General features: G+C 40.2%; 1 protein-coding gene across 1 annotated transcript in view; it reads right to left on the bottom strand.

Annotated features, from left to right (window-relative positions):
- The window catches only part of VSTM4 (V-set and transmembrane domain containing 4), a 36,534-nt gene that overhangs the window by 10,962 nt on the left and 2,295 nt on the right, over nt 1-23,277 (bottom strand). Inside the window, exons 2-7 of the mRNA XM_082053579.1 lie at nt 19,649-20,047; nt 11,742-11,810; nt 10,217-10,324; nt 6,396-6,429; nt 1,896-1,996; nt 988-1,049 (exon numbers count right to left, since the gene is read on the bottom strand). Coding sequence (XP_081909705.1) covers nt 988-1,049; nt 1,896-1,996; nt 6,396-6,429; nt 10,217-10,324; nt 11,742-11,810; nt 19,649-20,047 — 773 coding nt within the window. The remainder of the gene's footprint in view (nt 1-987; nt 1,050-1,895; nt 1,997-6,395; nt 6,430-10,216; nt 10,325-11,741; nt 11,811-19,648; nt 20,048-23,277) is intronic.

The following is a 23,277-nucleotide window of genomic DNA, read 5'->3' as shown; positions in this document are numbered from 1 at the left end:
TTATGTCCAGGTATCCTTGGTTGTACCCTGACCATACTTAAAAGGGCATGGAATATTTACTGACAATTGGTGGGAAGGTTCCCAGTTCTAATCCTTATCTGAAAGTGAAGCCATCACAGAGGGATTTGGGTTATTCACATAGCCTGACTTTGGGCACTCACCTTTACCTAAGTTAGGGAATTAGTCACCCTGGGATCTCTCTATAACCAGAGAAGGGAGAAAGGATTCCCAAAAGGCAATTCAAAGCATCTAGTCCAAACTAGTAGGAGCATCAGGTTCCTATTCTAACTCATCTCTCTTTCTATTGAATATATAGGGAACCTAACAGACCATCCTCTTTATACAGGCAGCTGAAAATAGTTGGTATAAAACTCCATTATACCTGGATGTCTTGTCCTGGTATGGCTTTGTTATTAAAGCAGAGAAACATCTCTCCATCTATTTGATTTGTCTGGAGAATATCCACAGGAGTTTTTTTCATACAGGAACTCATATTCAACAGAAATTGCCATGTGAGTTTTTCTTTTCCTTAGTATGAGCTATCTACATACATCTCATTCCTGCAACTTTAGTTATTCCCAACTTACATCTCTGTAGGGCAGAAACTGGTCCCCTATTTCTGACTTGAAAAGTCTCAAAAGCAGTGTGACCACTGTGGTTGTGATTCTGTCAGTAACTGGTATTTTTTCCAAAGCATCAGCTGCCAGGAGCATGTGAGAATCAATAGCCGGTTTCATTTAAGAACAGGCTAAATTTGTAGACATGATGACCACTAGAAAGCTGGAAAACATAATCCAGTGTAACCTAATGCTCAAATGAAAAGAGCCAAGACAATTCATCACTTGAAAAAGTATTACTTAGAAAAAAAGGACTTATATGATCTTTAAGGCAATTTATAGTTTCTGAATCTAGAGTTCTGGCAACATTACAGCAATTGTATTGAGAAAGAAGAATGTAGAGAAAATAATGTCATAGAAAATTACTTACCAGGATCAATTTTCTTTGAGGTTTCAAGAGCTTGGGCTTAGGAAAATTATTGGCTATTGGAGCTATGGAAATAAATATTAAGGGATCATTTCATATTATCATAATTCACAGGCATTTTTAGTATAATTGTTAGGAATTTATAGATTATATATTAATAGCGGATTAGGAGCAAATACATGTGCTCATACCAGACTTCAACTGCATTTCAGGTAGCATATTTTACAATGAATCATAAGGCTTATGGATTAGAAAAATTCATAAGATTAAAGAATCTGATATGCAAAACATGCTGTTAGTGTGCAGAAGCCAGGGCAAATACACATCTTGAGATCTTGTCATCAAACACACAGTAAACTTTCCAGTCCTTTCCCTTCTCTCTCCCAGTGGCTCAGCACTGGCAGTAGCATCTGGAAAGTATGCCCAAGAGTTTGCATGATTGACCCTGGAAGCAATAGCAAATCCTCTTCAAAAGTGAGGTTTCCCAGAGGCTGACCTTTATTTGCTCAGCTTGCTCAGCTTCTCAAGTGCACCTGCAATTTTAAGAGTACAATGTGGTGGCTTCTGTCAATCTATCCCCAACATGGCTTCATCTTGCCTGACTGTAACCTTCTGTTTGAGCAGGGTGAATATTCCTTCAGAGGTTCCTCTCTCTCCTCTGACTAGTGGGAGCTGAGACCACTTGCCTGGACTTGGTGAGCAGCTTTTCAACAGCTAAAGCTACAGGGAGGTGAGAGCCTGGTCCCAGCTGCAGGCATGGGCCATTTCAGCCTCCACCGATGGGTGCGAGCACAGGTCATCTCCCAGGCAGAGTCAGCAGAGAAGTGCAGAAGTCCTGAAATCCCTTGCTCTGCTGTCTCTCTTTGGCTGTGCTCAGGATTTGAAATACCTCTGCACCTCTGTTTTCATACCTTTTGCTGGGATGGTTGGTGGCTGCTCCTCTTTCTTTTTCTTTACCTTCTTGGGCTGTAAAGGGGACATGCTTGTCACACTGGTAACTGTCTCCCCAGAGCTGCAAAGCAGAGACCCATAGGTGAGGAAAAAGTGAAGGCAATGGGGGGAAAGATAGTTTGTGCCAGTGAGTTCATGCAAACACATCACCTTGCATTTGTGAGAGTCCCTGCTCAAAAACTTGGATTTTGCCCTGGGAATATAATGAAAAAACTCTTACAGGGATTGGAAATGCTCTGATCTGTCCTGGCACAGAAAATGCAAAGTGACAGGTTTAAAAAATACTGATTTCATAGCAGCTGTTCCTTAAAAACATATCTGACCCCACTGCTGCACCCAGGATGAGCCTGTACCCTTTTGTCCTTGAGGGCAAGAGGCACAGATGGGTTAGGTGATTTGCATAAGCTCACTCATGAAGCATTTGGCAAAGCAAAATCTTCAGTGCAGTTTCTGGGCTAAGACTGGCTGCGTGGCCAGGAGGACATGCAGCATGCCTTCAGACAGTTCACAAACCCACACTTGAAAAAAACAGCTTTTTAAAGGAGGCTGGTGTGGTCAGTGCACATAAAATGGAGAAATAGTGCCCCAGACTCTTGACCACTTTGCATTCTCCAGTAGATCCACGCTGAAAAAGCTCTAATAGGTATGAGGAAAGAGTACAAGTTACATTATAAACAGATTCCTGTCCTAAAGGGCTTCTGTGTTTGGACTGTCCCAAGTTGTTGTTCCTCTCCAGGTTCTTTTGCATAATGAAACATTATATTAATCAAATAAAATAGTCAAAGTGGGCCAAAGTCCTAATGAAAGTTATGATGTCTCAGCTATTGCCCACACAAGAATAACAAAATAATAGACATTATAATTTTACATAGCTGTTAATCCAAATGAATGTCACTACCATTGGTAAAATCACTATGGATTTACACTTGTGGAGATTACAAAAAAACCTCTGGTTTTCTGATTTTTCCTGAGTTTGGTTCCATGTACTCGGTCCAAAACGTATTTTTGCTGCCAAACTTCTTTTAAAGTGTTTGAAAGGTAAAATATTTGCAAGATTTATAAATAAATCACATCAATTGTGTAAACTGAGATTTCTATTAAAAATATATGCCTGCACTATTGTGAACCTATCCCACAATAGCCATTTGTTTCTACGTTAAAATCAAAACATTAAATTGTTTAAAACTGTACTGCCTAGGTCCAGTGCCCAAACACATCAAACTGCAAAGAGTACAAAAATGAGGACAAGAATGAATATTTAATGTGTTTCATTTTAATAATCCAGGGTCATTAAGGCAGATGTATAGCTTAAAAATACTATCATTCTGATACAGATACTTTAAGCACAATATATGAAAAGGCTTAGTGTCAATTAATTGCGTTATTATTCTTGCTTTGCCACTGAAAAAGCGAAGCTACAGAGAAACGTATTCGTAGTTTACAATTTTCTTTTAAATGCCAAGGCCACACAGGGTTAACTAATTCTGAGAGATACAATAACTGTACTTGCTGTCTTAGAACTGAGCTCCTCAAACCAAACAAGGAGGCTCAGAAAGGACTCCTTGGCTCCCAAACACTGTCTCTTTGTGAGCTTGCCTTGTTCAATGTTTAAAATGAAAGTTGGTTTTTTATCTCACTCCAGCTCCTCCTCCAGCCTCCTGGCTTCCATTTCAACAGTGTCACATTGTGCATTTCTTGAAGGATCTGATGAGTCTTTAGAGAGCAAGAAAAAGACGGGAGTTTGGGGCTAAAACCTGTGGAAGGTGTTTAACAATCATGGCACCAGGACCACAGTTTCCCTGGAGGTTGTGACTGGTATTTCTGGAACATACTGTCCCAAGACCTGGCAAACTGCTGCAATTTTGGGCTTTACTGTCCTTATTAGAGTCAAGGATATGTGACTTTTACTGTGGTTGCATAGGTCAACTATTCCCTCTTGTCAGCAGGGGGATGACAAAACATTCACCCCAGTGAACCGAGAGCTGCTTTGATGTTTTCCAAACAGGGGATCTGGTGAGAAGGTGCCAGGGGAGGCCTGGGTACTTTTGACTCTGGCTCAACATGGCAGAATTTGCTCCTATACCATTAGATCTGCACCATGGAACCAAGGTGTGAGATGGACAGCTTTCTGAGGTGAACACTTTTTTCACCCCAAATGATTCATCTCCAGAAAAGTAATCACTGAAGGACTGGAGAGTTGAAGCCAAAGCAAATAAATAAAAGACAGAAAAAAAATAGTTCCTGTTTTGAAAGCTACACCTCCTGGGGGTTTCTGGATCTGAAATCAGACGAAGTGAGCTAATAACAAGGAGGATAATAAGAAGGAGGATATTTAAAGAAAATAAAACCCCAGAAAATGGAATTAGGTGGTTTGTAAAACCCAAAATAACTGTACTTTTTATTTAGGTATTTATTTTTAAAATGTGGGAAAGAACTGGGTTTTGGTTAACTCATTTTTTTCCTTAATGTTTTATTGGTCAAGTAGCAAACCAAAACCCAAACATTTGCTTTGCTCTACTCAGAAAACCTGGATTTCGTTTTCTACCAAGGCCATTTTGTGAGACCTGGGGCAAATCACTTAGCCCTTTGTGTTTCAGATTCCAATTAAGTAAAAACACCATTATGATGCCAAGACATGAAAAACTGTAAGATGCTTAGCTATTACTGCAGTGGGAGTACAGACATTTCTTAGAGACTGGACTATTAATGTAATTTTGAAACTGGATTCTGCTCTGGGTTTGAAATATCACTAAGGGAGTTGAAGACGAGCCTCTCTAATCAAGCCTGAGTTTTGCACAGTGTAGTTATTTTGGCTGCCAAGAATCTCATGCAAATTAGTTCTTTAGTTTGACCTAATGGAAATTTAGACACTGGGTTTTGGGTCTAAATATGTTGAATTAAGTTGCAAGACAAGGAATGCACAGGTGAAGAGAAGTGATTTCAAAGGAATTAATGGTTTGTGTTTTCAGCAATGGGTGGAAAATAAATGGTACCATGTGTGAAACACAGCCAAAATTATAATACTGGTAACACTCTCACAGCTGTTTAATTTTAAAGCCCTGAAGTCAATGCACTTTAGACATGCATTTGTGGGATCAGGGCTTTTATTAGCATAACTTGCCATTCTGAAATACAAGAAACTTCATTTTTATCCATATAGTCATGTATTTCTTCCACTTCCAAAGATTCTGTTTTACAGTGAAGAAATCATTTTGGCTTTTTTTCTCCCTGCTATTCAGCCTACTAAGTTTAGTGTTTGCAGTAGTATCACTACCACATCATGTATGCCCAGAAAGGCATATTGTGTATTATGAGTCTTTTTATCTGACTGCTCTGCTCCATTTTTCGTTGTTGTTGTTGTTTTTGTAATTCCAGCTTTGTCCCAGCAGCTAATAAAAAAGGAGAAAGAGAAAACATTCATGGAAAAATTAAAACTGCTGAGCTGTCTCTGTAAATTTTTGGTGTGGTGCAATAGCTGGTCAGGGTCACAGAACAAAGATCTTTCCATGAATAACATGAAAGTTTCAGTTTGTACCGACCTCTCCTGAACTTTGTTGCTTTGTTGTGACTTCACTTACATCCGAGTACTGGTTAGATTGAACACAGTGATAATCCCATGAGAATGCACTAAAAATTGCACTAGTTGAAGATCTAAGATATGCTATGCTTGGCATTGAATCTCATAGTATCTAAAACGATACTAAGAGAAATAGTATCTGTGATACCAAATGGTACTGGATTTAAACTACAAGGCTAGAAACACATGGTTTTGGTCAGTGGAAACTGGGAAACAGCTGTTCTTGTGTGTTGTTATAAGGAATTGCTCTTTAATATTTTTTGTTTGTAAAATACTTCTGTCACTTTTTTTTTTTTCGTTGTTTACTGAAGTTCCAGCACAATTTATATCTCAGGAAGATCATGGGATGGAAATCAGTTTTGTCACAGCCCACAATCAAAAACTTTTAGCAGCCACTGGTATTCAATGGACTACAGCAGAAGTAGGATTTTTCCCATCACTTGGAGTCTTCAGCTGGGAATAGACTATGTGTCTAGAAAATCTGCTTTTGAGCCTCATTCTCTGTTCCTGGGTGCAGGAATCACTGGGTAACGTGGTTTGTGTACATGGATAGTTTAAGTAATTACCATCTGGTGAAGTGTTGGGAAAACCTAGAAAGCCACACAGGATGAAAGCAGGCTTCTCCAGAGAGGAATTCAGAGCCTCGAGGACAGGTTTGTCACTGAAGCACCTGCAGGACCTATAGCTAGATAGCCCAGGTAGATCTCTCATATCACACACAGCAGATGTTGGCTTGCAGGCACATTCATGACTCATGGACCAAGGACTCTTTATCCTCCTGTAGGTATTTTGCAAAACATTACTCATCTTCTTCAGCATAAATAGCGAAACAAAGACAGAATTAGTGCCTTGGGTTATAGTAAAGAGAAATGTAATCTCCTACCTGTTCTGGGGGCATTTCACCAGGTAGTGCTTCACTGTTAAAGAAAAAAAAAAAAAAGTGTCTTCACCCCAACACAGTTTATGAGTTACAGATGGGTTCTGCAGATAGACCTGTGCTGCTGAGACTGTGGAGTTGCCACGTTATTACACCAGGAGAGCTGTTAATCATCACCGTACATTATACTGTGCATTAAAATGTAGTCTGACTCAAAGACAAAGATAGGCTTGGGAGAGGGAAATGTATCAAACAACACCAAAAATCTGCTGTGGAAGTGCTGGGCAACACACATTCCAGTGGTCAGTCCAGCCAAAAGACAGCTTGCTAAGGAAAAGCACAGCAAGCCAGTAATTTTACTTTGAAGACTTTTATTTCCCTTGTGGTGCTTCTATTTATTTCCAGAAGCCTGAAATAAACCATTCACCCACAGGACCCACTGCTGTTCCTAATGTAAGCTAGACTGCAGCCCCAGCCAGTCTACAGTTTGCGATCTACAGCTTCCTCACAAGGGGAGGAGGAGGGCCAGACGCCGACCTCTTCTCTTTGGCGACCAATGACAGAACCCAAGGGAATGGCAGGAAGATGTGCCAGAGGAGCTTTAGTTTGGACATTACGAAAAGGTTCTTCACCCAGAGGGTGGTAGAGCACTGGAATAGGGTCCCCAGGGAGGTGTCATGGTGCCAAGCCTGACAGTGTTCAAGAAGAGACTGGACAAGGCCCTCAGGCACATGGTGTGAACTGTGGGGTTGTCATATGCAGGGACAGGAGTTGGACTCGATGATCCTTGTGGGTCCATTTCAACTCAGGATGTTCTATGATTCTATGCCTAAGCCAGCCAAGGCAGTGATTCCATCCGTCTATCCTTTTTTTTGATATGCAGAACAGTGTGCCTGACCCTTCAGGAGTAAGGGGATGCTCATGTACATAGCTGACATGCTTTTGAGCATCTCTAGGTATGTATTATTTTGGTTTGCCCTACAGTTAGTAAGCTTTCGAACCAGAGACTGGGAAGAGCAACCACTCCTGCAACAAATGGACATAGACTTCTACCAAAACCACAGAAGATTTGCCAGTTTCAACCACTGCTGCTTCCCACAGCATCCCATAGCTGCCCTGTGCTATGGGGCAGCCCCAGCTGCAGTGCCAATCAAATCGAGAGAGCTCCTTTGATGAGGAATTGGGTTCAATATTACCCTTCTCATGTCAGAGCCCTGAGGCAGACAGACACCCCAGAGGGATCATCCCCATCTTTGTCTACAGATAATCCCAACTTTTCATTCAGGTATGAGCTGCAATTTGTCCTAGGCTGGGCTGTTCTTGTACAGGGCTGGGCAGTTTTCCCCTTCCTCTTCACACACTTACTTGGGTGTCTGCCTCCACTCTTTGTGTGGGGTTGGGTTGTTGCTGGGTGGGGTGGGGCGGGGCAGATCAAATCAGATTAGATGATCCTACTTGTGGTGCTAAGGCTGAGGAGCTGAAGGAGGAAGCTGGAGTTGTGGGAGGGTGGAGGAAGCTGTTGGTGTTCCTGTAGTAGGGTGACTGGAGAAATTCAGGGAGAAGCCCTGATGGAAATTTTTCCAGCAAGGTGAGGTGATAGTTTTGGTTGTTCTGGGCCACTGACTTGGTTTTAAGGGGAAGAGCAGAGCCAGGGTTCACTTGAGGACCTCTGGGGAAGACGTTGTGGCAACCACCTCACTGAAAGTCAAGGAAGCTGTACCTAGAGTCTGCCTGGAAGCTTGTGGTTATGTAGAGGGACGAATGCTTTGCTGTCCCTGTCTTTAATCATGTCCTCAAGGAAGGATGGACTTCATGATCTTGCTGCAGGTGCTTTTCATGGGAATACTAACATCTGCCTAGTCCAGCCCAGGATGGAGGTACAGAGTGCCAAGGATGGAGAGGAGGTAAGAATGATTTTTGAAGAGCAATGTTTTATTCTAACAGTCTGAGAGAGCAGTGCTGTTGGCTGACAGAGTGGGTATCTTGTGGTCAGACCCTAGTCCCTGGAAGGTGCCTCTAGAGGGGCTAGAGGAGCGCTGAGGGAGCTCTTTGTGCTTTTATGGCCATATGACTGAGTGTAAACAGCACCTTCCAGGGAACTGCTACTCCTCTGGGCAGAGGCTCAGGTCTGAGCCTGCTGCCATGGCCCAGAGACTGTGGGGAGAAAAAGCAAAATGGGGCTGGTAGGGAAATTTTAATTTCCTGATGCTTGACTGGATGCTGAGACAATTAATGTGGCTCTGGAAAATACTCTGATCATGTGGTCCTCACTGAAAGACCTGCCTGAAAATCTTACCCTTGTACACTGAGTGCCTGTATGCAAAGCTTTACTCTGTTATATTTCCATGAATCCAGAAGTTTAATGCTGCTAGTGTTTACTGCATAATATTCAAAATCTGCATTAAAAAAATGGCGAAACCTGTAATTATTCAGATATTATGGTAGTGAAGAAAGGATTTAGCAGCTCAGAAGTAATTACTTTTTCTCTGTCATATATGCTTATTCTCTATTGTATTCTATATTATTTCTATATTTAACTGGTGTTGGTTCAATGTAAAGAGACCTTTTCTCCAAGCTGCTTGTATGCTTGTACCAACATAAATTACTAAAAACAAAAGCAAAATCTAGCCCAATGTCTGCTCAAGAAAAACCAGGATACATAGATGTGTCTAGTGCTTGTGGCTTCAGGGTGAGTCACCATGACCAACATACTTAAGTGTGGGTACTGCTTTGGCACAAAACTTTTGTCATCATTTAACAGGGCAGGAAAAATAACATTGATCTTGCATCTTCCTCTTGGTAAGCAGGGTTGTTCGTCTCAGTTAGAATCAGAGTTACTTCACTGAGAACACTGTTGGAAGGTGAAGCCACAGCCTGAAATGTGTTTGTGGTCAGGCAAGGACTTCTGTATACATCTATTTTTGGCTTACATGTCTTCTCCCTTGTGTATCTGAGTCACCCATTCCTTCATGGTATATGTGTAGAGCTGAAGAGGCAGCAAAATAACAATTCTCTCCTGTCATTAACAGGACAAATGACTAACATAACTCTTTTTGAAAGCTTCTGTTCAGAGGTGGCCCTTACACTCTCCTCTAACTTTACGGCTGCTGAGCACACTGGTATCTCATCCTCACAACTTGTGTGAGGTCTCAAACTACTCTTAAACAGACATGAAAGTAAAGCCTCACTGGCTGCTCCACAGATCTGAATAACACTTAATCAAAGATTAAATAGGTCTGCTTTTGTGCAGGTTTAGCCTCTCTGAGAAACTCTCTCCCTGAGGAAGAGAAGAACAAAACAGTAATCCTTGATCCTGAAAGATTACTAGGAAAATGCACATCTGAATGACAAAGTGATGGTTTAGTTTCAAAGAATGCTACAAAGGAGGGAGTGCTAATAACACCTCATTTCCCAAGAAATTGACAGTTAGCCAGAAAGGCAAAAGAAAACAGATGAGAAGATGACTGCTTTGAAACCCCTCTGAACTTTTCTGTAGAAATGTCACTCCTGAAACATTTTAACTAGATCTGATCAGAATGCAATTTAATGAAACAGTGCTTGGTTTTCTTTGAAAGAAGTTCTAACAACCTTCAATTTATGTTTATGTAAAGCTGAAAAATTTTGGGAAGTCCAAAGCAAATTTAAAATGAAATAGCTATTCAAAGGGAGCAAAGTGCCCTTGTTCTAGTTTTGATGGTCTTTTCTACCAATATATTATTTTGTTTTTATTAAAGTCAAGGCACGAAGATGTTTATATTCCCTGCATTTTCTGAACTCTCCTTCTTTGGTAAGGGCCTTGCAGTCAGCAAGAATAACATTTCACTCACCTGTGGATCTTCTTTTGTTCAGGAGTGACTGGCAGAGAATGACAAGCGTAAAAAGGAGGACGCTGATGATCCCTATTGAACACACAAAGACTGCATACACGTACAGATCTGAAAGCCAAGCACAGATGACGGTCAGTGTTGCAGCTGCGTATTTAGTGCTTACAGGATAGAAAAAAGTTATGTCTACAAGATCTAAACAGAATATCGCCCAAAAGACTTAGGGTAACAGTTTGGAAGTAATTTAACCTTTTTGAAACTTCCATACAGTATCCTGCTCAGTTTTAAAACTGGCTGAAGTCTCCATAAATGCAAATAGGTGTAGTTAAGGGGCTTTCCTTTCACGGGGGAGGAGATGGCTTCTTTGGGTTTTTTTTCTCCTTTTTTGTTTTTTTGTAGTGGGGCCATCAAAAAATAAAAGAACTTCAGTTGGAAGTACATCAAACAGATGTACTGGTTTAAAAAAAATAAAAGGTGGTGGAAGGAGTACTGAGTAGCTGAGGAAGAAGAAAGTCTGATTGCTGCTTCTGGTGGTAGCACTGGCTTGAGATTTTTGGATATTTCTTTTATTATTTCTCAATCTACTGTCTCAGTCTCCATTTACAGCTTTTATTCAGGTGCTGTAACACGTTCCCACTGCAGCTGACAGGAGCTGTATCATGGCAGATCAAGATGGACTATTTTGTTCAGAAGAAGAAGAAAATTTAGTGACTTATTTCTGCCTTTACAAGAACTTTAAATAGGATACATTAAGGATGCTCTACCCATTAATATCTTGAAGTGTCCTTAGGGAGGTATATTGACTTATTTCCTGCTTCACAGAGAGGAAACTAAGCCTTAGAGGTTAAGTGTTCTTGTAGAAAATAACGTTGCTGGAACGAGACCCCTTGACCTGCAATCCTGTGGTTTGTTTCCCTTACACAGTACAACAATAGTTTGTAAATTGTGATTTAAACTGTAAGTGTCCCCACAGAATCAAGGCCAGCCTGCGAGGGAGCACTGCTGCCTGGCACGCAGCACAGCAGGGTGGCTACAAATTCCCTACTAGTGCTTCGCTGATGCTTCAGATTGGGGTAGGAGGAGGGAATCCCAACTGCCTGCAAATTCTGGATTTCAGTCTCCTAGAACAGTTTTTCACTAACCCATATAGAAGATGCTGCTTGCCTTGAAACTCAAGAGATCTTTAGGCTGCTCTTGCAGTACAAAGCACATCTGGTGAGCAGCTTCTAAGGCTACTTGGAGTGGGAGGACTTGGTACCTCTTCAGACAGAGTCAGCACCTACCTGGATAAGGGGCTTATTTGCATTGCATGATTAGCCAAGCATAGGTTATTTTCCCATTGACCATAACAAACATATGGGAACATGAAACTGGATATTTTCTTCAGTACCCCTTGTACTCTGTGGGATGCTTTCTCAGGCAAGTCACGAGTTTGCACAAGAACTAGTAAAACTGGACCTGACTGGAGTACTTTAGTGGTGTACTTCAGTTCAGTGCAACCAGTAGCAGTTAGATGATGTATCTTTACCTTCAAAAAACTTCCAGGCTTCATGGTTTTTCTTGAAAGTAGGATCATCAGAAGATTTTGATGAAATCACTGAAGAAAAAATAAAAGACATAACAAAAATTGAATATGTGGCATAAAATGCTGGGACTTCCTGAAGTAAATGTAGTTCTGCCTTAGACTTCAGTGCACAGATATCCCGCTTTATCTCACAGGATAATTACCTTTCAATGAAACACTTCAGTTATAAACAGCATTATAAAAATACCTTCCAGCAAATCTCATCTGGCTTGGCACCCCTCACAAGCACTGTATGGCTTGTGAGTTTGCCTCCCTGTTGTCATCTTATTCTGGGAAGATGCAATGTGTGGTTTTTCAATCGAAAGTTAAATGCAGTGAAGTACAGTGAGAGAATAGAAATGCACTTTAGAAGAGCTTAGGCCTTAGAATAGAGTGGCCATGTGCTTGTAAGGTCTGTGGTAGCATTGTGGGGATTGTCTGATTATCCCAGGAAAAAAGCTGCTATTAATGCTCTATGTAGCTGGTCTTATTCTGACTCTGTGTCCTCAGTTACCAGGAACTCATACCTCTAGTGTTGCCATTAGTGTTCCTGTCCTGTAGACTTCCTGAAGCATGTTCAAATGCTTTAGAAAGTGCATATCTGAGCTGGGAAGCAGAATGCATCTACTTATTCTAAGTGACATGGAATCATAGAATGGTTTGGGTTGTAGAGGATCTTAAAGATCATCTGGTTCCAACCCTTCTCCCACAGGCATGGACACCTTTCACTAAACCAGGTTGCTCAAGGCCCCATCCAACCTGGCCTTGAACACTTCCAGGGACGGGGCATCCAAAACTTCTCTGGGCAGCCTGTTCCAGTGCCTCACCACCCTTATGGTGAAGAATTTCTTCCTTATATATAAACTAAACCTACTTGCTTTCAGTTTAAAGCCATTACCCCTTATCACTACATGCCCTTTTAAAAAGTCCTTCTGCATCTTTCTTATGGATCTCCTTTAAGTACTGAAAGTACAATAAGGTATTCCTGGAGCCTTTTCCAGGCTGAAAAATCCCATCTCTCAGCTTGTTTTCATAGGAGAGGTCCATGTCCATGTCCTTCTTATGTTGGGGGCCCCAGAGCTGCAAACAGTACTGCAGGTGGGGTCTCACCAGAGCAGAGGGGCAGAATCGCCTCCCTTGACTTGCTGGCCATGTTCCTTTTGATGCACCCCAGGATACGGCTGGCTTTCTGGGCTGCAAGCACACATTGCCAGCTCATGTTAAGCTTCTCATCAACCAACATCCCCATGTCCTTCTCCTCAGGGCTTCTCTCAATCCATTCTCTACCCAGCCTGTATTTGTGCTGTCTTAGGTGTAGGAACAGAGTAGCCTGAACATCCTAATTAATGTAAACTGCTCTGTTACCTCTGTATCAGTGGCCATGGACTGTTGAGTGTAGAATAGTTTAAATTCTCAGCTAAGTAATTCCCCTGTCTATGGGTGGGGTTTTTTGTTGTTTGTTTGTTTTTTCCCCGACAAGGAAGACTGTATGACCATAAGTTATACCAGCTCCCTGTTATATCCCAGAAGAAGTGCTGACTGAATGACTGTTCTAAATCACACAGGAGGGAAAATAGCTGCAGGTTTTTCGCAGAACTGTACTCTCTGTGTCAGGAAGAGGAGCAGGCTACAGAGCCCTGGACAAATGGATGAATGTCAATGTCATAACAGCTGTACAGCCTAGTGTTAGAATCCAAATGCTCTGACTGCTGGATCACTGGTGAAAACACTCTCTACTTTCCTCAGTGAGATTATGTATGCATGCTGACATTTTTTGATTACATCAGATTAGATGATCTCACTTATGATAATCCATTATTTTTTTTTTTTCTTCTGCTAACAATCATGACAATGGATTAGGAGTCCAATGTCCCCCAGATTGACAATGAGGTCTGAATCTCCTCCTTACTGGAAAGATAATTTGTTATGGAGTGTTCTACAGGGATGTGAGGTGTAGGGCTAACTCAGTGGATATGGAACTTCTTTCAGGACTAATGAAATCTTCTGTTTAGTTGTGATGGGAAGCTCATATTTATTATTTTAACAAAACTGCTCATTTGTTTCATGAAAGCACTACATGTGAATTTTTGGCAAATATTTTAGAATACCTTCCCTGAAAAAAAAGGCTTTTATTCATTTGGGGGTGGGGGCGTGATCTTGCATTCCTGTATCTTGCAACATTTTTACCATTAGAAAATGTCACATGTGGCTAATATTTAATAGACCTCAGATTCTGTTCTATGGGAAACTCTGACACATACATTTCCTAAGAAGACAGACTGTTGTGACCATCTCACTTGTTTGTCCATGTCTCTAGGATTATAATTGGGCTGCCTAATTTTCTGTTTAGGTCCTCCCACATGTAGTCCATTCTCTTGGACTGTAAACCATTTGAAACTCCTATCGCTCTTCCAAAGAGATGTGCAGTACCTTGCATAGGGGGTTCGAGGGCTTACCCAACTGTAAATGGTGTTTTGGAAGTGCTGCATGTTGTTCAGAGACCATTCACTATTTTGAGTTTTCTGATAGGAAGGCAGAGGGAGAACCATCTTTCTGATTTCCTTTTGCCCCACTCCAAAAAACCTGTTTTCTGATGTATTCCATACTATAATGGTGATCACTAACTTGATTTTATGCTAACAGTGACCACACAAGCCCAGGAAAAGAACAGATGCATTTGATAAAAACATGGGGGAAGAGGTAAAGGTTCACCTTAACTTAGAAGGAAGATGTTGCATGACTAGAGGAGGAGACATTTCTTGGCAACATCAGGGCAAGGCTTTCCCTTGTTGTTACTACCAAGATTTAACAGCAGCCTTTTCATAAATCCTATTTGATATATTGTATTCACTACCTCTAAAGGGACAAACTGCAACCATTCAAATTTCAGCTGGGCCTTCTGAAAACACTACAAAGTTGCTGTAGTTGATGCATAAGTCCATGAATGGGAGACCATAAGGACTACATCCCCATCAGATTGGGCTCCCCTTCTGAAGAAACGTATTCTGTCCCAAAAGGAGAAGCCAGATATGTAGCTAAACTTTAAACTACCTTAATTGCACATTAAGGAACTGTAGCCTGTAACTCAATTGTTTTTCCAGAACTCCAGTATGTGTATCTGTATAAATTTGCATTGCAAGAAAATGCACTTGCAACTTCTTAATGGCCTACATAAATTCACACCTGCAAATTTGCCAGCAAATAACAAAATCTGCATATAAGTTAATAGCAGCAGATTCTACAGACCCACCTGTCATCTGATAAGGTTTTTTTCTTTGAATAGTGCTATGCTTGGTGCTAACAAAGGCTATGTACTGTACTGCCCCAGGTTTTTTCTACTTCAAAAGCAAATCAGATTTTGCAGAAGCACCATGACCATTTTGCCTCTGGAAACTCATCCTATATAGTGACCTCTTCTTCCTGTGTAAATAAAAAAAGAGACCTAAAGGCTATTTCTGCATCTACTTGATGTGCACAGTTGCACAAATTTGCCTGGTACTTTATCATAAAGACACTATTTTGAATTCAGGCATAACTGCAGACACATTAGCTGGAACAAAATGTTAGACAAGACAGCAACTGTGACTTGTTTGAGTACTGTTACCTTATTTGACAAAGCACAGGCAGTACAGTTTAAATATCCAAATGCTTCAGGCAATTTGTATTGTTTCTTTTGTTGTGTCCTGGACCTAACTGTAATCTAAGTAAATCCCTTTGCAATAAAAAATGTAACTGATCATAATATAAAGTACAAAATGTGCTTGGAAAAAATTTTCCTTGAAAAGTCCAAGTGTTACCATTGGGGAAATCGGAGACTTTATCACCACTTTGAAAAGAGTTGCCATCCCTCCCATGTGTAGTAAGTCTTGTAAACTTGCAGTGCAATAACTGAATGTTAGCTACAGCAGTCCTTTGTTTCCTGTAAAGAGACTTTTAGCAGTAAAAGTTGCTATCGCATTTAAAGATATGTCATTTTTCAGATGTCTTTTAGTATCTTTACTCTGGATTTAGAATTGGAATAAATGCTCTTATGAGGGGGCCACAATGGGGGTGGCTGCCTCGCATCCTGCAGAGCATATTGTTGGTGTGGTCAGTCTCTGGGTGGGCCTGCCTTCCTCCCTGGCCTCAGGTTTCCTCTTCTGCTTCAGGTTATGTTTGAAGCAGAGAGAAGCAATACAGCTGACCAGACAGCGTGAGAAAGATGAACTCATGAGTCTCAAATCCCTACTCTGATTCTGTGTTCATAAATCATACTAAATATCAGGGAGAAAAATAGTGTTTAAAGGCTGGACTGAAAAGTTGCAGTTTTCCTTCTTGGCAGTAACTAAATAGATCTGAACCCCACACTTTAGCTAGGAAGAGCAATGGCATGTTTCTGTGTTATAATTAGCAATAGCTTGAGCAGCTATGAAGGATGCAGAGTGGCTTCTTTTTGTGAGAAAGAGTATGACAGGCAGTCTAACAGTATTTTATTTTGTTTTTTCTTCTGCTGCCATTTACCTGGAACATGTCATTCCCTTTCCAAGCACTTCTGACAAATCCCTATGTTTCACTGTGGGCATTTAAGAAATTCCGTCATTCAGTGAATGAGAAAACACTCTATAAACAGCTGACCTGCCCTATGAAATGAAAATTCTCCATTTGATTTTCTCCCTCCGTATTTTTGGGTTTTTTCTTCCACAAGCATGCTGCTTGTTCTGCACTCCTTGGGTACATCTATTCGTCTATTTTGCAAGTCCTTCATGGAAGAAACACATTACTTGTTATCCATTCTGTCTTCCAGTGTACTACTCTTGGAGACAGCTATCAGGTCTGGTGCAAAGGATCTGGAGAGAAGGGTCAGAATAGTGTAAGCCTACAGCTGTAACAGCACTCTCCTCCTTCACTGCTTCTCTCTGTCTCTTGACACCAGACCTGGCCTTCTCTAACTCCCTTCCCTCAAGTTATCCTCAGAAATTCTTCTCTAGGAGACTCTGTGATTGTATGGCAGCCTCCTAGCTGGGCTTGTAGGCCTGCAAGACACCCATTTGAGTTCTTTTTGAGTAATAACAGAGAGTAATGACACCTGGTAGTTACTCTCAGCCTCTCCTCCTCTTCTCTCCTGGCACAACATTTCAACCACTTGTTCTCTGTAGGCTGACATGAGAGCCTTGACTTTCCCTCCTCACATCAGTTTTTGGTAAGAGATTAGGGCTGTTGGGATGCTCAGTCCTCTTTCTTGACAGAGACTGAATCTCTCCTTTCAGCTGAATCTAGAGGGGTGAAGGAAGAAGAGATAGGGAGAGGAGGAGGAGAGCCAATTCCTAGCCAAGCACAGGAACAGCAGGGAAAAATGACTGCTGAGCATGAAGCAACCTAATGCCTGAAGTCTGTAGGACTAAATCATGTATGCAATAAAGTTTCATTTCATAACCCTGTGTGGTTACAAGGCTAACCACTGTGTCTTGGATCCAGCTACTCAACATGGGGTCAGTGCTTGTAAAACTTAATGCCCTTCAGAGATTAAGATGGTTGAGTTCAGGAGATAGGCTCTAGTGGTTTTAGTCCTCCCTTTTTAAAAAACAAAGGAGTGAAAACAGTAACAAAAATCAAATGAGAAACTGTTCTTTGAGCTGTGAAACTAATGTATTCTGTGTTCCACACCTAAATGGCTCCCCTGTCCACAACAACCTTAGGACTGGACTCCTTCCTCTGTGGTATGTCCAGGAGCCCCAGCTACTAACTGTGATGTGGAAGGTTACTGGGCACATAGCAGCTCAAGAACAACAATTAACTTTTTTGTTCTTATAACTTTCCTCCAAGGAGGAAGTTCTCTCCCTACCCCCAGCTAATTTCACATTACTTGTACATTAATCTCTTTAAGACTATTATCTCATTAAAATCAGCCCATGGGTTCAAAAGGGTGCAGACTAGTTAATAGTATAATCATGTAGGCTTTTGTTTCCTTTAAGATATAAGATCATGGATTACAGATGATATTTGGTTGCAGATTTACATTTCTGACCCATGGTGCTTATTGCTCTGGTGATTTGTATTTAAGAGTTTAATGAACTTCAATGAAATTTTATTTTAAGTCCCAGTTTTGTGGTCTTCTGTGCAAAACAAGCATGGCTGATGTATAAATCTGGGGCCTGAGTGCTGGAGGGGTGGGCATTTCCCTGGTGGAGACAGGTAAGGGGCTGGGGTTCCTATTTGGGCCTGGGTCCTGCTCTGTCATTACTTATATTTCTGACTGTCTGCAACCAGGAAACAGAAAAAATCCCATATGAATGTCCTACAAGATTTCCAGGCAAGTTTTGCATGCCCAATAAGACCAAATAGTTTAGACTAGGATTTTCTTGTTGCTGTTTAAAAGTTGATCCATGGTCTTTACTACTAACCCAAACAGAACTTCAACTTTGGATCATCAGTGTCTTTCATCATTCCTAGTAATAATCAGCTAATTACAGTATGTTAATGCCATGATCTCTCAAGACAAATGTAAACATTACTGGTCAATGTGAAGCTGATCTTTCTCTCTTGTTATACTATATTTTTTCACATCATTCTCAAAATTCTGATAGATGAAAGTGAAAGCTTGTGATACATGAGAGCTATCCACAGGAGATCATACACTCAGATTATTTTTTACTGTCACATTTCTCTCCCTAGTGTGTTTATAATAGAAAAATAATACAGAAACCTGAATTACACCAGTGAAGCTGGCATTGAGGGAATGTGTTTTGCATCAAGACTGCATAAACATGTTCAAATCCATCTTGAAAATGCCTGTAGTAGGTGGAGCTCCCTCCGAAGAAAATTGCATTCAGAGGAGAGCTAGGGTCACGTTTGCCAAAAGACAAGGTAGCTAAGTGGGACCAGGGTTTCCCAGCTACAGGAATAACCTTTGTGGTCTAAACACAGTGATAAATTTAGCATGAGAAGGAATGGCAGAAACTTTATGAAGTACAGTCTCTTCCTACAAGCTTTTCTGCAATTGCTGGATGAGCCTCTTGAATTTTCAGACCCACAGACCAAGCAGTCATACTTGATTTTTAGTATTATCTTTAGAGTTGTCCTGATGGGAAACTAACTTTTCTGTTTATAAAGCCATAAGCAGGGAGTTAGTTTGCCAGCTAACATTAACAGCACAACTGCTGAGCTCAACCACTTCTTCAAAGGATTCTGTTCTCTAAATCCTATCTCACCCATCTCTGAAAGTGTGGGTGTAGTGGCAGTGTTAGATTTGAGCTGACCCATCCTAAAAGAGATGGCTCATTTTCATACTGGTTCAAAAGCCTCGCTCATTGGTGGTAATTTCTTTATCTGAAGTTCAATACCAGCTGGTTACTGCTTTTCTAGCTCTGCTTTCTGGCTACAAGTGGTATAAACAAAAGTACAGAAGTGATACTAGAAATGCTACATACCAGCTGCTGCTAGACTTAAAAGCAATGAAAACACTGAGAGGAAAAATATAAATCTAAAATACAATGTTTCTATTTCTGGCTGACCCACTGTGTATTCTTCAGAAAATAAGTCAATTTCTCTCTATTTCTGTCTCTTTGTATTTTAATAATAATGGCATTTGTTTACTCACACTAGCTGAATGTAAAGGAGTTTTAATTACTGCGATTCTGGTAAAAGGGAAAAGAAATAACGACCTCCTACAAATCTACCAATCTTCTCACTTCTCACTCATTTTATTATAGGCTGAGTAACATCTAAATTGTAATATGTAAGTAAAGAAGTTGATGAATAGGTTTTCTTGTATCCACAGATAACACCTAAAAGTAATCTAACTTAAAATGTGTTTAGAATGAACTTGTAAGAAAAGAAAAAAGGGATCATGGGACCAAAAAAAAATCATAGTATCAAAATTGTTAGTCTCTCACCTCTTATTTCAGTAGCTGCTGTGCCATTTGACCATGCTGTCCACTTATTCCTGTGTTTGCCAATTTCCTGGACTTTGCATATGTAATGCCCTTGATCTGTTTGCTGGAGGCTTAGAATAAGAAATTTGTACAATGTTCCATGTTTCTCTTTAAGAAGATGAAGTCTCTGCTTGTGGAAATGATGAGTATAATTTCCATAATACTGGACAGACCCAAACTTTGTCATTTTGATCATCAGATACTCCTGAGTAGGTGATGCAGCAAAGACCCACCGCACAGCCAGCAAGTTGTCTGTCTTTCTCTTTTGAGAGATGTGGCAGTAAAGAGTCGCATTATCTCCCTCAGAGTATCGCACTGTTGGTCCTGGAGAGACTGTCACATTTAAAGCTTCACAAACATCTGCAAAGGAAAGAGAAGCTGGTAAGAATTCACCATGCTGGCACAACGACACCATAATCTGTCTGAGCACACAGGTCCATAGCAGGTAAATTGATGGCATCCATTCAGTGCAGCAATTTAATGAGCTTTTAGAGCCTGACACCTCCTGTCTATATGTGAACATTAAAGATGTTACAATGTCCTCCTTCACTGAGTCTCCTGTAGTATTCATGCTTACACTAATTAACAAGCTAGGGCTGAAGCAGACACCTTGCTGTAGTCGTAGGCTCAATGTCACATAATCTTTTGTAAGTCTGAACAATCGTTATCTAAAGCCACCTCGGAGCAAAAGCCATGGTTGTCTTTTGGAAAGCTGTTCCATGACCAGCTCTTCCGATGACTTGCGTCCTTGCTAAATTGTTTCAATAGCTAGTTTATGCCCATTTGTTCTTGTGCCAACTTTAAATAGTGTTTTCTTCTCTACTGCTTACTTCCTGACTCCATATAGAAAGCAATTATATGGTGCCTCATTCTTTGCTGAGCTAAAGAAGCCAAGCTTGGTTAGTCTCTAGTAGCATCTCCACTTCCCTATTCACATTAGTAGCCCTTCTCTGCATTTGTTACAAATTAAATTGTGGGTTTGGTTGTAATTTTTTTTTAAATTTGTTTTTATGTGGGAGACAAGAATTATAGACTGGTACCTGTGAAATAGTCACAGTACTTCCCAGATTTGAACAGAAATATCCTTGCCTGGTATATCCCAGAATTACGTTGTCCTTTTTCATGATATTTTAATATGTGATTATATGTCAGTTCATAATGAAATAATATACTTTGGGTGTTTTCCATTCTTTGTCACTTGCAGTTCAGTTCCTAGTGCATCAAATAAATTCTTATTAATCCCTAAATACATGACTTAGCTTTAATAAATTCTATTACTTTTTCTGTTGTTACTTGATCCTCAGTTTTTCCTGCGTGCTATACCAATCTTATGCTAATTTGATATCCTTCCCTAGAAGATCACTGAAAGACTACTTACCTCCCTACATGCCTGTAACCAGCTCTTCACTTTACAGTTCTCTTTGTGCTCTCTTTTAAATAACATGCTCCCAGCCATAACTACATAGTCATCTCAACTCTGGGTTAAATCTGTCAGATTAATCCTTTTGGCTACAACTTCAGTTTAATCTGACATTATTAGTATGACAAAATACAACACAAGATAATATTGGGACAAATTATTATTACATTTTTTTCATTGATTTCTGACTCTTGTTCTTCTGTTCTTCATCATGAACCTAGTTTAGACCAGTTGTTTGTCTCTCTCCTTTATTTCTAACATTAGCCAATAAAGGTGAAGGTTAAAAGAAGTTCATAGCTGTTCACTAAAGGTAGATTCTTCTTTCCTGACCTGATTTATACTGGACTGATTTTTGAGGCATGGGAATCAACACTCATTTTATTTCCTTCCTAATGTACACTAAGAATGTTCTTATTAGTCATATCAGAGACTGATCTATTTTTGACCAACGGTATATTGTGTCAATGTGTTCCCTAAATGACTTGTGATGTGTAATCTACCACTCTGATGGCATCCACTAGAGAGAGAACCGTATTTCAACAGCAAGCAAGCACTCCCTGCCACACACTCTGTGAAGTATGGAATGTCCTCTAAAATGTGAATATTAAGCTTCTTGTTATGTGAATATGCTGTAGTCAAATACTAATGAGAATTGCAACTCTGGAAGAATGATTTTTTTTTTTTTATTTCTGGAGACTTTTCTAGCACATCAGCTAGGAACTTTTTAACAAAGGGGATGAGCGTTTTGGCAGAAACTCATCTGACATCAGCTCCTGAAACACAAACATATATTTATCTTCAAAATAAGCAAGTAAAGCATTTCCATTCTATTTCTGAAGGACTGTTGGAGGCAGAGGCACTGGTTTTATGCCCCAGTGAAGCCATGAATTGGAGTGGTGAATTGAATCACCTTATTTAAAGTAAATCCACTGACTTAAAGAAATTACATTGCCTCTGTTTAAGAAGAGCCCTCTGAAAATTAATAGTAAAAAAATTGTTTAAAATCATTTCAATAGAAAGCTCTATTGAGAGGTATTTTTTCCAAGCAGACATTACTTTTATTTATGAGGAAGAAAATAAATTGTATAAAGAAAGGCTTTTTAAAATTATTATTTCTTTAAGAAAAGACAGTTAAGTATGGCCTAGATTATTTATATAATTATCCGTGCATGATGTTGCTGTGTGCAATTCCTCTAAGTGCCAAAGATAGATATTATTTTGGATTGTAGAAAGCACACAAGTAGAACAGGATGTTGAAATTTAAAATTAGGGCGGAATACCACCAAAAGCTTTCCAAGCATGAAACTTTACTTGCTGGAGCTATCTGAACTCGGTGCTTTACAGGCAGATGTGAAGATAGGATGGTTTCCTCTGCCACTGAAATAAGAATAAATTTTTGAGGTTTTGAGCTCAGAAAATAAGGAATAAGTTTAAGAATTTCAGTACTTTTGGAGAATCTCATAATTACTTAGGCTATAAAAGTTTATTAAATTATTTGTAAAAATGTGGTTTGGTTAAATGAAAAACAAAGTTTTTCTACTGAAATTATGCACATTGTGAAAACTGTAAAGAAAAACAATTATGTCATTTTCCTGACATGTGAGCTTCTTTTTTGAAAAAAGCTGGCTAGGATTAATTGTGGAATAGAGTCCCAAAATAAAAGGCAAAAGAAGCATTGCTTAACTCAGAACTAGGCAGATTATAGTGCCAAAAAGTACCCAAGAGAAAATACAGAGGAACTCAGATATGGTGATGATGGAAGCCTCTGCAAGAAGATAAAGCAGCATTGTACGTGGAGCCTCTGATCCCTTTCTAGATGTTTATACTCATACAAACATTGGTATTTTATACCTAGGGCTTCTGGTTTTCCCCTGGGGACTTTTTATAAGGAAATATCAAATTTTGCCTCCTTCATGTTGGAAAGCTCATTTACTTTAGAGGGCCAGTTGCTTGAAGGTTTGTCTGATCAGTGGGAGCCCATCTCCTGATCTTCCTTTTGTGGCTCCTATTGGTGTGGTTGTACAAATGCAGCAATGAGGAGAGCTTTGGAAATGTCCTGATGCTTTTACCATGGTCTTATCTCAAGTTGAACAGGGTCATGTGGTGCTTTATTTAAAACAGAAAAAAAGTGCCTGTATGACTCTATCCTCTTGCTGCCATTGGAGTAGGA

This window comes from Streptopelia decaocto (assembly GCF_964273445.1).
Source record: "Streptopelia decaocto genome assembly, chromosome: 5".
In the NCBI taxonomy this organism is placed as follows: Eukaryota; Metazoa; Chordata; class Aves; order Columbiformes; family Columbidae; genus Streptopelia; species Streptopelia decaocto.
This window is presented reverse-complemented; position numbering and strand designations above follow the sequence as displayed.